Below are 16,484 nucleotides of genomic sequence, written 5' to 3' on the forward strand. Positions count from 1 at the left end.
GTTTAACAATAATCAGAATCATTTAGTGGATGCACCAACAGTATGGTTACACCAGAGAGCTTCTCCAAAAAGATAATTTTAAACTAAGCCACTAAGGAATGTTTATTTCTTTCTTAAAAATTTCTTTAAAATTACTGCACATTTTCTCCTGCAACTGGTGTAATAATAAGGGACATAATTTTCTCATTTGCCCAATGAAACAGAAAAAAGCTGTCTGTAATTAGCACCCATAACAGTTTCTCACCACAAGTGCTCTCTCTGTAACAATTTCAGCACTTAGAATCCCAACACTCATTAAGGTTGCAATTCTTAAAGCAGGACAGAACGCAAAGAGAATAAGGCCTTTTCCCCCCAGGAAGAATAAACCAGGTTTTTTTCCAAGTCTCCCCCTCCCCCCATCAAAAAAGACGAAGCATGTTTTTTCTTTAATAGATGCAGAGCTTTTGAAGAATGCAACTCATTAATTGAATTTGTCTTCCCTTTTTAGCTGTTTCTAAAACAAACTTACCAATTCAGCCAAGAAATTTTTAAATGCACAGATTTCAAGAAAATGACTGACATTTAAAATGTGTCTGGTCTGTGAACAAGTATCTGGAATCGATGGCTTTTTTATGCATACTTCCATGTATTTTCTATATAATGATTCATCCTGTTAATATTCTTCTGTGCCCTTGTATCCATTAATGTGCAAATTAGTGCTGTTCCACCATCAGTTATATGCAAGAAATAAAACTGGACCCTATCACTCAACAGCAATCTATGGAAACATTGCTTGTAATTCTCTGGAAATAATTAGGCTTTCTTCAACTTTACTCCCAGAGATTAAATGTAAACACTGAAGTTTTCAAATTCATTTTAAATTAAAACCTTGGAAGCATATAAGATATTTTCATCAGGAACATGTTAAGTTCTTTCCTTTCCATAATTTATGCAGATCATTCCTTTTACTATGAAAAGTAAGTCTGCATTACTATTAATCTTTTCATTGTTCCTATCACCCATCTCCTCCCACTTATGACTGTATGACTGTAACCTTGTGACTGGTATCCTTAAGATTTATATTGACTGTTTCCCTATGACTATCATTAAGTGTTGTACCTTACGATTCTTGACGAATGTATCTTTTCTTTTATGTACACTGAGAGCATATGCACCAAGACAAATTCCTTGTGTGTCCAATCACACTTGGCCAATAAAAGAATTCTATTCTATTCTATTCTAACCTGCCATCCTGATTAAGGCTGAATACCATCAACTCCAGTACTATGTGGCTCAGGTCATATGTAGAACAAAATCACAATTTTAACCATGGACAGTTGAATGAAGCATGATAAGTCTGGTAAGTTGATTCATGCAACATACTACTTCTGGTTATAATTTTTGGCCAGCTTCAGACATACTCAAAATCAAGGCAAAATCAGTAATTGCCTTCTCCTGTTTATCTTTAGCTTAATATGTGACAGTTTCCTATCCATCACGAGGACAAGAGGTGGGAAAAGATTATTCATTATATTGATTAATTTATTTGAATTAGTTACTGTCCATCACATTTACAACTGTAATAGGACATATGAGGAGAAGAAAAAAAATCACATCTATCTCATTTAATTTGACTACATAAAAATGCAATTTATAATTCACAGACATAATTATTGACTGCTTGATCACTAACCTCCCTCTGGAAGAAATTCCAAGCATGGGTCAGCCAATGATAACGCGGTAAACCATAATTGATCATTCTGGCTTTTAAAGTTACCATATCTGACCACTGTACAGGAACCTGACGGGGAGAGAAAATTAAAAGAATGGTCAACTGCCACAACAGGAAGCTGTAAACATAACACATTAGCAACTGAAGAAATTGCTTGTTAATTATATTCTGAAGCAATTTTCTAAGTGGAGTATCTGCAAAGAGAGAACATTTCCTTTCCTCAGACTATGAGCCATGAAATTAATGGAATATGTTTACATATGACTTATAACACATTCATCTAATGTTGTTCAAACTGTATTCACATGCAATCCTAATCCCCTTTTCAAGGCTATCTTTGTGAGAGAATTTTACAACATCATGAGTTCAGTTTTTCTGTAATAAAACTTGAAGTCCTATGTATTCCTGTTCCAATAACATTTACAATGTTAACATTATTGATTATAGCACCAAATATATACCAGATTCATTTATCTTCTACAGGAAGTGGACCCTTCAATAAATAAAATCTTCAAACACCTGGCTATCGGTTTTTTATAACAATACAAGAGTTGATAAAAGGAATAAACCAATAAAATAATTGGCTTTGATGTTATGAAATACATCAATATGTTATGAAATACATCAATATGTATAGTTTCATTATGTTTATTCTATCGATTGCTTTTTTAAAAGTAAATTATTTTCCAACATTAATATTTCAAAAACATTCCTTTTCACATTTCCAAGTTGTGCTAACTAGGTACTAATACAGTATTTTTTCAATTCAAAAAGGACCAGTGTTAGATATATGTCTAGGTGTTTTATTAACCATAAGTTAGACATGAGCCAGCAGTGTGATTAAGCTGCTAAAAAGGCAAAGGCTGTCTTGGGTTTCTTAACAGAAGATACAAAATCCAGATTATGGGATGTTGATAACCCACTTTACCCTATCACTTGGAATATTGTATATATGTTAGGCACTGTAATTCAAAAAGGATGAGGACAAATTGGAACAAGTCTAGAGAAAGATAATGAAGATGTTGAGGAGTCTGGAAACCAACTCATATGCTGAAAAAGCATGGGTACAGAAGAAATATCTGATTCAACATACAAAAGAAGTGTTTAAATAGCTGAAGAATTGTTGCATGGAAGAAGTGGAGTTATTCTACATTGCCCATGGCCGGCCCAATGTCATGACATTGAGTACCATGTTGAATGGCAACCTTGAGGAAAACTGGAAACTACCTTTCAATACTATCTGCTAGGTCACCTAAGGATACTCTGCTGCAACTACAGAGAAACCTCGGTACTCAAGTGCTTCAAAATTCGTTTGGTTCTCAATGCATTTTGACATGAAAATATTGTCCCAGTACTCGGCCTTTGTTTAGTACTCAACATATAAGAAGAGGGGAACAGCTGTGGGGAACATAGAGGAAGTCATCGATGCTGGGAAGGTCTTTACAAAAGGAGTGAGGATGACCACAGAGGGCGGACAGTAAGTTGGCCATGCTGGGAAGGTCAGTGATATAGGAAAAGAGACAGATAGAAAGTTACATGGGTTACATAGTAAGTCACATGATTTGTTTGGGACTCATCCTTTTTAGTATCTGTTGCACCTCCCAGAACGAATTAATGCCAAGTACCAAGGTATCACTGTACATAGTTGGAAATCGGAAATAATTGGTTAGCTAGCAATCTTCTTGGAAACCTTCCCATTTATATACACACTTGGAAAAAGAGGAGCTTAAACTAATATAACTCTCTAAGCAACACAACTAAAATTTCAGTTTTAAGTTTACATGAAGATCTCAGGGAATGTCTGGTCATCTACACAACACCTTTGTAACTACCAGTTGGCATCTCAGGTAAAAATGTTGCTGTTCAGTAACATCAATGTTCACACTTAGAGCTTAGTCATTGTTGATTTCGGCTGTAATGCAAGTGATTGAAAAAAAATTGTGAACATATAGCTACAGTCTTTCTTTGCCAGGGGCATCCTTCAAATCCAGATAATTTCCCCACATCCAATAAAAAAGTAACAGCATATATATATATATATATATATATATATATATATATATATATATATATATATATATACTTTTAGAGTGAAGAAAATAGCATACTGCAACAAATCGTCTGGAAATTCCAGAATAATTATAACTTTGCATGGTTATTCTATTATCATTCTATTTTGTATCAAGCAAATAAAAATATTTCTGGATTTCTAAATAAGATGTATTTCCAAAAATGGCTGGGCTTAATCTTAAACCAGCTTGTTTTTCATGTCGCCCATCCGTCTCCTCCCGTGCTAATACATGGAATATACTGAATGCAAAAATGCATTCTATGTGAAAAATATCATTTATCAAATAAGGAACAAACCAGTCCTTTTCTCTCTCCCCCCCCGCCCCCCGGTCTTTTAAAATAGTCTCATAGAATCCTAGAGCTAGAAGGGGCCTTGGGGTCTTCTAGTCCAATCCCTTGCACCCCAATGCAGAAGCCTTTAAACCATCCCAGACAAAATTTTAATCCCTGCATTAAAAAGTTCTTCTTTAGGCAGTCAGGTTTCCACTAAATTGACATAAAATTGTTACACAATATAGATTGGTTTTGGCCAGTTATCTTGTTTAGATTCAATTGTTTCACTAGTAAAACTAATACCGAAAAAGTAATGTTCTTTCCAGTATTGACTTAAAGTCTCTGCTATGAATAGCAACCACTGGGAAAGAAGCAGCATATCTTCCCAGTTAGACATGTTATATTATCTCCTACAAAAAAAATGAACCGATTCAGCTTTGTTATAATAGAAAATAAGGTTTTCCTGTGATGGTGACAAACTGTAGTAAGGCCACCTCACCCCAGCTCTCTTCCTCCCTTATCTTTCCTCTTCTCTTTTATGCCTCATGAGAAAGAGCAGAAACTTCTATTGTTTTCTGGATCTGAGGAATCATGGTAAATATTAGCAATGTAGATTACATCTGGATTTAAAAATCAGTTTGAGCCTGATTTCTTCTTTATAACAAATAATTTAATTCATACAGGAGATAAAAAGATGTAGTAACTTCTAAATCAGAGGTGGAGAACTTGCGGCCCTCAAGACATAGCTGGATTCTGTGTAAATCATTCATGATTGTTAACCATGTTGACCAAGTCTGATGAAGACTAACTTCCAATATATCTGACGCACCGTATTTTCTTGACCCATATTTAAACTATGAACCATAATCTGGAAACAAAGGCAAATGTATTTCCTGAATGATACAATTTACTCAGTGCTTGGGTAGGAGATTCTCAGTTATGTCTACTGCTAGAAGAAAGATAGTAAATATGCTCACAAAATTGCAACAATTTCTGAAAGTTTTGGTTTCCCTTCATCTGATGGATGCTAAATTGGAGACAGTTATCACATCGGTTCAAGATAAGTACACTGAATACAGTATACTATACAGTATATACAGAACAAAGTTTATGTAAGTAAGATGTCAAAGACAAAATGTTGTCTTTTACAACAGATGGAGACAATGAAGGTACATAAGTTAAATTAATGCAAGCACTAAAAAAAATACTAAAAAGAGGACATAATTACATAAAACCATATCAATGGGAAAACACACAAAACATGCTTGAAACAACAAATGTCAGAACAGTAAGCAGAAATAAACAAATATAGAAAACTGCAATGTGACAGAATTTATGGAGATAGGTAGTACAAAACATTATCTCATATTGAATCTGCTTTTCCTTCAAATATTGAAAATTATTGAAATGACTGAAATGATGGTTAATGCTACAACTAAAGACAGAAAACAAAATAAATATGCATTACGGAAAATGCATCTGTAATGTGCTCATAGCAAAATGCTATTTTTTTTAAAAAAAAAGGATCAAACTAAGATGAAAAAGAATGAACATTTTTAAAAAGCTTAGTGAAACACAATAAAACCAAATATTTTATCTTAGTTTTAATTTTGTCCCCTGAAGAACCTTGTACTCAAGAGGATAGAATTCCATTTGCTGAATGGATAGTTCTGCATATTAAACTCTTTTTTCCAATCATTCAACCAAAAGTTTGCATCGATTTTTAAAATATACTTCATTTGATTTAAATGAAAATTTGAATCCAGATGCAATGACAGACCAGGCCCGCTAACATTACTGTTAATAATTTATATCACTTGAAATTGCTCATACAGGTATACAAAAAAATACATCCTTAACTTATAAAGTAACAACTATCAGTAGTAGAAACATCTATCCTAATATCAGACAATAAAACAGTAGAAATATAAGAATTAACCACAATATCTGTTTTCAAAAGACAGGTAAAAGCTAAAGAAATCCCTGCAGATTTTACTCCACTAGTAGTTGCCGACTATAGGGGGCGGTACTCATCTCCATTTCAAGGCCATTGAGCCAGAGCTTTCCGAAGACATTTCCATGGTCATTTGGCCATCATGACATCACATGACACGTCACATGTTCAAAAGATAGGGTGGTCCCAAAACAATTATTCTGCATATACAAGTATCTTGAGTTGTAAAAGGATCAGGATCAAAATCAGCCAAATTTCCCTTGACTCAGGAAGCCTAAATCACAACACAGGGAAAGATTGAAGGCAAACGAGGTCTAGGCAGAAGAAGAACATCATGGCTTCAAAAACTAAGGGACTGATTTGGACAAAACTCAGCAGCACTTTTTCATGTGGCTGTTAACAAAAATAGGATTGCCAACGTCCAATGATGGATATGGCACAAGAAGAAGAAGTACCTTCAACATTCTTGGGGGAGGAGTACTTTTGAAGACAAGGCAGTTTTATAGATTAATATTAATATCTTAATTTGGCCCCCGAGGCTCCTCAGGTTATGCTCCTGTTCCTATGTAATGAATTCAGAACAGTCTGTTTTCCTAATTTTGAAGCTTAAAAACTAATTTAACTAAGTAAATTCCATTGAGTATAAGACTGACTACAACTTGATCAAAGTTACTGCAAACAAACTATTTCAAACCAATATTTAAATCAGAAAAAATATATTGACTGGTTTAATTATTATAGAATTTTTAAACTTGATAAAAAAAAGTTTTGTTTTCACAGGAACTAAATCTGAACTGGACATTAATTTATGTTCTTGAGATGACCACTTGATTGCTGAAGTATATAAAATGTTACTCAATATGAATCTGGAAGATGAATATGTTAAAGATCGTATGGTAAAATGGGCAAAAAAAATTGGGTATAACATAACGCTAGACAAATGGGAGAACGTATGGAGTATTGGACTAAAATTTACATTAAATTATAGCTTGAAAGAATTTTTTTATAAAACGATGTATCGTTGGCATTTGATCCCAGATAGATTAGTGAAAATGGGACTTCTAATAAGTGTTGGAAATGTAGTCAAAATCTAGGTTCGTATTATCGTATGGGGTGGTCTAACAATGACAATCTAGAAAATATTTAAGATACAAATATTAATGAAACATGAAACTTTTCTTTTAGGTATTTTGGACAAGCCAATTGAAAAACAATTTGGGGTGCTATTCTTCACACGGTGATGGCTGCAAGGATTGTACTTGCCAAGCACTGGGGAAAAAAGGGATTGAAGAATGGATTTTAAAATTGAGTGAATTAGTCAAGATGGTGAAATTAAACTGCTTTGATCAGAGATAATCTGATCAAAGATAATGCACTAGATAATGGACTAGATAGCTTTGTAAGGGACTGAAAACCATTTGTGGACTTTCTATCTGCCAAATACAATAACAGATTATTAACAAAGGGAGATGGATTCTATATGTTAAATGTTAAATTTATTTAATATTTGATCACCATTTTCTCTTTTTCTGTACACCAATTTTGTTTTCTTTTTTGTTGTTGTTAGTGCTAGATGTACATTTTTGTTTTATTTGTTTTTCTGTTTTGTATTTTACCTTTTATGATAAAACAAAAAAATATATACTTAAAACAAAAAAAATATTGCATATCTAGTATAAGAGTGGGGAGGAGGAGGTTGGCATCTTTAAACAAATGCAATGCAATGATGTAATGTACACAGGTTTATACAGTTAGTCCTCGACTTATGACCACAACTGAACCCAACATTTCTCGTTCTTAAGTGAGATATTTGTTAAGTGAGTTTTGCCCCATTTTATGACCTTTCTTGCCATAGTTGTTAAGTGAATCACTGCAGTGGATAAGTTAGTAACACGGTTGTTAAGTGAATCTAGCTTCCTTGTTGATTTTATTCGTCAAAAATTTGCAAAAGGGGATCACATGATTTCGGGACACAGCAACAGTCATAAGTATGAACCAGTTGCCAAGCATCTGAATTTTTATCACATGATCATGGGGATGTTATAAAGTGAAAATCGGTCATAAATCACCTTTTTCAGTGCTGTTGTAACTGTGAACGGTCACTAAATGAACTGTTTTCAGTTAAGGACTACCTGTATATTTATGAGATTAGTAAAATGGATACATTCCTTGGCTAACAAATCAGATTTTGTCTGATTTGTCTAACAAGTCTGATTTCTTGTTTGTTCTGTTACAGTGAAATGGAGCAATATTTTCTGTTGTCTGGTTTTAAAATATACTTACTTTCATGTGAGATGGGCAATTATACAAATATAAATAAATATACTTATTTCAAACATACCAGTAATAGGTGAGTGAATACCAGGAACAGATTTTGCAAGCTACTGACAGCATTTTATAGATGTGCCAAATGGAAGAAAACAGGAACTTAATTCAGGTAGTAATTGCTAGAGAGCACCAAATAAAAGAGAAATGTACAGGCCTGTCATCCAGATAAAAAAGGGCTATTATCATCCTTCAACCCCCGGATCTTGCTGAGTCTCCTTCTTGCGGGCATTCATCTACCCAGCTAGAGTAAGGCCCGCTGGGAAGGCTCTTTCTTCAACTACTAACCCTTCTAAAGGAATGTCTATTCCTTGTGAACATTTTCAACTTGTACCTTGGCAAGAAGCCTCAATTCTCTCAAAGCATTTCTCCATCAAACTCTCAGAGGACAAGAGCAGAACTCATGGGGTGAATGAAACACATGTAGCTTTGCTTCCATTTTTATTCTGACATTTAGAGAAAATAATATTTTTAACTGTAGTTATATTTAGAATGATAGCCTCTCGGTGGAATGCATAGATAGCAGGGGAATGAATTTTGATGAAAAACATGGTATTAGCATGCCATTTCAGATTTTAAAAGTGCCAGAAATACCTTTAGTTCCAGAAGGAAGGAAGGAAGGAAGGAAGGAAGGAAGGAAGGAAGGAAGGAAGGAAGGAAGGAAGGAAGGAAGGAAGGGAGGGAGGGAGGGAGGGAGGGAGGGAGGGCATGACTGCTGCTGTTTGATATATTTTAGCAACTCTGCACAAAGCTCTTTTCATTCTCTTCATAAATAAGTACCAAATAGAAAAAGAAGACAGGAGAATTCAACAGCTAGCACAATAACATGCCAGTTTGTTTTCTTCATTCTAATTATACTTTTCTTCTGCAAGAATGAATCACTTTTCTAGCTTGAAAAGGGAAAGGACAGAATCGCCTCTTTAACACAGCTGCGGGTTTAGCACAAACATCTATACTTAGAGAAAAAACATCCATTCAAAAATGTGGTTGCCTACGTTTCTGTATGTGTAATGCTACACAATATTAAGCTGCTCAAAGGAATAGTAGTCCTGCTCAAACTTTAATAAGTAATTCTAAATATGCCAAGTAACGGTTTTTTAAAGGTATGCTTTTAAGATTTTTGCATTTCAACAAGTAGGATGGTTCTGTTTTTCTGCAGCCACATTGATGGTTTTCTGAAAATAAACTTTAATGAACACACCAGTGTTTACATCTCAGTCCATATGTATTTATTGCACACTTTTATTTGTCATATTAATACCCTATCTTCCTTCCAGGAGATCAGCGCATTGTAAATAGCACTACCTCTTCTCATTTTCCCTCAACAGTGAGTTGGGTTGGGCTGTGAAAGAGACCTATCCAAAGCCACCCAGTGAGTTTCCCAGGGCTGAGGGGGATTTTAAACCGGGTATTCGCACTCTTAGTCCAATAACAGTCACAACCATAGTATAATTCTCATACTGGAGACCAACACAATTTTTCTAGCTATGGTTCCAATAGCACCTAACAGCAAATACTATATGGATTAGACTGAGTGCCTGGTCATTTTCTACAGACTATAAAGATTCAGCTTCTTCAGAGCACTGGAAGAAGAGGCATGCTGCAATGATTTCAATGAATGCGGTTTCCACACACAACTTGCTTTAACAATTATGGAAAGTGCTACTGAAACAGATGACATTTTCAAACCCAAAGATTTTTTGAAAAATATGCAAAACTGGATTAATCAGCTTATATGATTAGGTAGACATTAATAAATTTTTTAACTGGTCCATAGTGAATATTTTGTTCTATCATATGGGAACAAGATAAAGCCAATTGCAAACTGTGACTTAGTCAGAAAACAAGTTTTATACGCTATCTTAATGTACCCAACTTGATTACAAATTCTCTAAATACATTAATCAGGTCCATATTTTTTTAAAAGGATATACTACTACAGTATGAATAAAAATATTATGATCTGATCTGATTAACATAATAATACAATATAATAAAACAGAAATTCTCTTTTATCTAAACTAGCAATAGCTAGATTTTTTAATGTGGAACAAAAATTTCCGTTTATATAGTAAGGCACCTAAGAACAATCCCAAATGGATCACATTAAAACTCATTCCAAGTAATTTTCATAGAATGTACTTTTATGTTCAATAAGGCATCATACATGTGAAGGAAGAAATTATATCAAGATTTGAATATTTAAAAGAATTGAAATCTCTGAACATGATCAATTTTCCTATACATATACTCACTGTAATTTCCTGTTCATAGGTCCAAACACCACAGGCCAGTTCAATGCAGAATATCACGAGCAAACTTCCAAAATACTGCAGAACAAAAAAAAAAAAGCATCCCATTTTTTTTATTATTTTAAACCAAAGCCAGTCTTAGAAGGGTGTCTTTTCTAACCATATAACCACAAAAGGAAACAAAGTGGCTAAACCAGCAAGCATGATTTTGACTATTTTAACAATCTAAAACTGTAATCTAAATTCTGGGCTGCATTATTAAGCAAAACTAGTCGGGTCTTAATTTCCTGAATGTTCTTTTTTGCTGTGGCTGTAGAAAACTGGCCTTGTCTACAGAAGAGGAGCTGGAGGTTAGACTGAGATTTTTTTAAAAAAAAAAAACCCAACTTGAACAAAAGAAACAACCAGACCAAAATTTTGCACTTTTGAAAGGGGAAGACTGCATGAGAGAGGTCCATATAGTCAACAAGAGTGGAGTCTGTCTCAAAAGTATCTTTATCCTTTACTTTAATAGCCTAATGAAAAAATGGAGGAGGGGAGGTAGAATAGCACTAAGGAAATAGGCAATAGGGATGGAGTGCAATGATTCCAATGAAAATTCTAAGTCCACTTATTTATTAATTTTTCACATTTCTGAATTGCCCATCTCTTTCAAAGATGGAGTCCGGGCAACGTACAATTAAATGTCAGAATATAAAAACTATATATAAAAATTAAAATGTTAGAATTAAAATTTCAAAATTAAGCAGTTTTTGCCCATGGCTACATGCTCCTTTGGGCTCCCCAGGCCCAAAGCCATGTTTCTTCACATTTTCCTCCAACCCAATGTTCCTCAACCTTGGTAACTTTAAGATATATGTACTTCAACTCTCAGAATTTCCCAACCAGCTATGCAAATAGCATGTCTGGGGGTAGCCTCACAACCATTTTGGCTCCGGCAAATCTAATCCTGTTATCAACCACATTACAAGACTGCTGTTTATGAGCAACGATCCAATTTGTCCATTTGTAGTTTGGCTTCAGACTGGACAAATGAAAATAGTCAAAAAGCTACTTCAAGCCCCTGAAATTTTACAAGCAAGCAAACAAACAAATTTTGCAGAATGTTAAAAGATAATCATGCAGTAACAATTCTAACTAAGCCAGTCTTGATTTCTAAAATGTAAGATAATAGCCATAAAAATTAAAGACTTCGTTCTATGTATGTAACAGACCATCCACATCAAAGAATTATTCTATCCCTCATACAAGGAAAAAAATGAATTTATTTATTTATCAAATTTATTTGCAGTCCATCTCGCTGTTCAGGTGACTCTGATCAGCTTCAAAATTAAATTAAACTCCAGATGCCCATGTAAAAGCACAAATACTGCTACAGACTATACCACTCACTTCATTCACCTCAACCTGGCAATACGGCTCAAGGGACTATGTTCTTTTCTCCCATGGCTCCTTGTATGAACTTTGAATTTCTAACACAGACAAGTAAAATTAGCTGGTCTGTTGAGTTACTTTGAAATGAAGTCCAGTGAAATTAATGGACAGAGGTGAACTCAATGATGCAAAAAATCAGCTGTTCTGCTAAATTAATGAAGCTGCAAAGCTGCTTATGGAACTGTAGCAACACTTGTTACCAAGAAGGTAGTTGCAATGAATAAAATTGAATGAGAACTTGGCAGGAACTTGTAGTATTGTTTTGGATAATATGTGTAAGAACCTCCCTCAGCTCTCTTCTAAGGAAAGCATGACTCTTGAAACGGTAGTTCAAAAGGAAACTTTTACTGAGAGAAAGTGATTGCAGAGAATCTGAAAAGCCCACACAAAGCATCAAGCTATTTTTCCTTCTTCAAACCCCACCCAATCCCCCAGTCCCCCAATACCCAATAATAGGCCATAAATGTGTTTTGAGAAACTCCGAGACGTTAACTTGATAGTAGTTCACTCTCAGGCACGGTGACCTTGGATAAGCTGACTCCAGCTGGGAAGAAGCCCATCCATCCAGCCCCTCCCAAAATCCCTCGTGTTACAGCAAAAGCAAAAGCATGCAAGCTCCAGCAACCTACTACCTCCCCCTCAAGAATGGTAGCATCCCATTGGGGACCTGACATGCTGCCCCCCTGAAAGGAGACATCATTGTCAGATTCGGTGTCAGTGAGCCCTGGTCATCGTTCAGTGTGGTCGGAGTTCCTTCCTCTCTCTTGGGTGAGGGGACAAACTCTATGACCTCCACCCCTTTCAGCACCATTTCTTTTGCATGAGGTACCAGCCTTGGGGGCTTCCCCCCTTGGCCCTGGTCCACTCTCTCCGCTGGGCAATTGGTGTAGTTACTCAACAGCTCAATAGCCTTTTCTGCCGCACTTGAAGCAGGTGTGGAGCATGCCAGCTGGATTTGCACTTTGATTGCCTTTTTCTTCCTCTCAGGGGTGATTTCTTCCAAGCTTTGGCCGAACGATACTTGTTTCAGCTCTGGTTGATTTCTGCTTCCTCGGCCAGCACACACCAGTCATGGAGGCAGGCTGGGGGGACCCTCGCAATGCATGCGGTGTACAGGTCATCATTAAGCCCATCTTTGAAACAGCTCACGAGGATATTTTCCTGCCAGACAAGATGGCACACCAGGTCTTGGAATTCCTCTGTATATTCAGCCACCAGACTGTTCCCTTGCCAGGTAGTTTTTATGCAATTTCTGGCTTTGCAATCAGCTAAGGGATCTTCAAACCACCATCAGAGTGCTGTCATAAACCGATTGAAGTTTCTAAGCTTGGGAGCATCTGAGTTATGGAGGGTTACCATCCATCAGGCTATAGCCCCTTCTACTGCCAGTGTGACAACTCTCACCTTGGCTCTCTTGGTAGGGCCCTTGTGGCCATATTCCTGCACATTGGTCAGGACATGGGCCAGGAAAAATTCCAGTTGTTGGGGATCCCCATCAAATTTCATGCTGAGGGGGGATGTCTTCCACCTCTGAGGCCCTGCTGCCTTTCCCATCCCTTTGAACATTGGGGCCTTTGGCATCTCTCAGCTGCCGCAGCCTCCGCCAGAGTGACAGATAGGAAGAGACAAAGCAGCTATGGTATCGTGGGATGAGAAGCCAAGCCCCTCATTGGCTTGGCTCTGGCATCCACCATTGCCCAACATCTGCACCAATGCTTCCCATGCTTTCAGGTTCTGGAATGCATCCATCATGCAACGCATGGCTTGCTTCTTGAGGATATCAGCATGATTGAGTTCATCCCATTCCTCCTCCTCCTCAAATGCCTCCAATTCTTCTTTCCAGCCCCATCAATGGCTGCCTCAGATGAGGGTGAGTCCTTTGGTCCGTCCCTCCCAGTCACCTTTCTTCCTGATACCGATGGACCATCTGGGCTTTGCTGAGTCTCCCAGGCTTGCAGTTTCCTCTGTTCATCCTCCAGCCTCGGTTCCTTGGTGAGTCTTACAGGAAACTTCCCCCCAACACTCAGCTTCCTCTTAGTCGTTGCCCTGGGTGGACATTGTTTGCATGCTCCCCATGTTAGGGCTGTGTGCCTCTCCATGTTGACCACTTTGCAGATTCTGCCTAATTTAAGGACCTGCCTCAGCTATCTTCTCAAGAAAGCGTGACTCTTGAAATGGTAGCAATTCAAAAGGCAACTTTTATTGAGAGAGAGATTGCAGAGAAGTCAGGTGGAATCTGAAAAGCAAAACATCAAGCTATTTTTCCCTCTTCAAGCCCCACCCAATTCCCGAGTAGCCAATAATATGCCGCAAAAGTGTTTTGAGAAATTCCAAGATGTTAACTTGATAGTAGTTCACTCTCAGGGCACTGCGATCTTGGGTAAGCTGGCTCTGGCTGCAAAGAAGCCCATATTTCCGGCCCTTCCCTAAATCTCCCATGTTAAAGCAAAAGCATGCAAAGAATTCAGCAATCTGCCCCCTCCCCCTCCAGAATGGCAGCATCCCATTAGGGACCTGACAGAATGTTTCACAGCCAAACAGTTCATGTTTAAGTTTTTCTTTTTATAATTAACATGCAAGGCTGCAATCCTCACTATCACAGATTGACAATTGTACTTCGTAGTTACCATTGCTGCATCAATGGGTTAAAGTGCAAAGTGAAAAGAATGATGCAATTAGCAGCTCAGCTTCTGTATACTACACTCAAAAGTACATATTCCTTCTTCCAGTAATCTTATGTTAGTATGATAGTCAGTATTATTATTCGTATCACAGAGAGTGGTTTATTTAAGGCCATCTTGTGAGTTAATGAAATTGAACCAATGGGTCTGTGTCTTACAATATCAAATTGTCATTATACTGTCTCAACTTTTTTAAAAGTCAGCCTAAGCTACGTGATGATTAGGTCAAATTCCAAGACAGATGTAAGAAATTATTTCTGTTAGCTTCCAACTGAAGGGAAATTGATAATACTAGCATATTCTTTAAGTTTCTTTTTTTAAGTCCAAACACCAGAAGATGTACATGGAACTTTAGAGAGGTATACTGCTCTCTTATATACTATCCCCACTAATTATGAATACAAGGAATACTAGAATAACAGAGACCAAATTCTAATAGAAAGAGCTCTAACTTGCATAAAATCTTGAGTACACTAGAAGCAAGCTCCAGTAAATATAGGTATTCCTCAATTTATGACAATTGAGCCCAAAGTTTCTGTTGCTAAGTGTGACATGTGTTAAGTGAGTTTTGCCCCATTTTATGACCTTTCTTGCCACAGTTGTTAAGTGAACTACTGCAATTGTTAAGTTAGTAACACGATTATTAAGTGAATCTGGCTTCCCCATTGACTTTACTTATCAGATCAGAAAAGGTGATCACAAAACTCTGGGACACTGCAACCGTCATAAATACATGCCAGTTGCCCACATGGCCATTGGGATGCTCCAATGGTTGTAAGTATGAAAAATGATCATGTCACTTTTTTCAGTGCTGTTGTATCTTTGAATGGTCACTAAACAAACCATTGTAAGTCAGGAACTACCTGTATTACTTAGTTCATTTTGAACAGCAAGTTCAAGTAAGTATATTGTAGTGGATTAAAGGGCATGTAGACTATTTGATGACTATGGACTGGTCTATTTTTCCTGCTTGCCATGGTGTGAAAATGTCCTACAATCATTTAGCATCTTCAATCCATCCCTAACCCACCACCATCGGCATCTTCTTCTTCCAATGCAAAAGAAGTGCCTTCTAGTGTCAGCATTCTGATGCTGCCATAAAAAGACGAGGCTTGATTTTTCACCTACTTATTTTCTCTGTAGATAATATCCCCTAGGAGATGGGATGGGGGGGGAGAAACATTCCTGTGGGGTGAGGTCAGAAGTTGGGGAGACTGACTTGGAAGATGGCCAACGAGTATTTGAGATTATATCGAAACCTGACATCTATCTTACTCTCACCTAAGTGATACCATCTGGTCCCTCTGAAGTGCATCAATCCAAAGTGATTGTATCAAGGTGCTGTGGGCAACCTCTTCCTGGCCATTGATTTTTAAGACCATCTTCCTTTTGGCAATGACAGAGTCAGGGCTTTCCCACAGTGATAACAAGCCCTCTCTCTCTCTCACCATACTTGCCAACCCATAGCTAGCAGCAGTAATGGGAAAAGAAGAATGAAAAGGTGTTTTGGGCACCAGTTCTCATGGCATCAAAGTGATCTGCTTCCTCACAGTTGAAAAGCCAATTTTCCCATTTCCATTCCCACAAGGTTTGACTTGCTCTCCAGTCCACATTTGCCCATCCTTCCATCTTAGAACTGCTTTGGTATACAAATATCTAGAGGTCTTCTGGAATACAGCTCTATTGTAGGGCTGCTGGCTACAGAGCCAGTTCCACACCATTTCCCTTGTCAAGAGGAAGAAATGGGGGAAACCTGCCTTGGTTCCACAACTCCAAACCCAACT

General features: G+C 37.0%; 1 protein-coding gene across 5 annotated transcripts in view; it reads right to left on the reverse strand.

Moving 5' to 3' along the window:
* The window catches only part of TSPAN12 (tetraspanin 12), a 116,012-nt gene that overhangs the window by 13,050 nt on the left and 86,478 nt on the right, over positions 1-16,484 (reverse strand). For all 5 annotated transcript variants that reach the window (XM_034431064.3, XM_087874190.1, XM_034431061.2 and 2 more), the window contains 2 exons: positions 10,589-10,663; positions 1,673-1,780 (listed from right to left, as the gene is read on the reverse strand). In XM_034431064.3, coding sequence (XP_034286955.1) covers positions 1,673-1,780; positions 10,589-10,663 — 183 coding nt within the window. The remainder of the gene's footprint in view (positions 1-1,672; positions 1,781-10,588; positions 10,664-16,484) is intronic.

Source organism: Pantherophis guttatus, chromosome 7 (genome assembly GCF_059756535.1).
Source record: "Pantherophis guttatus breed Tessera chromosome 7, ASM5975653v1, whole genome shotgun sequence".
Lineage (NCBI taxonomy): Eukaryota > Metazoa > Chordata > Lepidosauria > Squamata > Colubridae > Pantherophis > Pantherophis guttatus.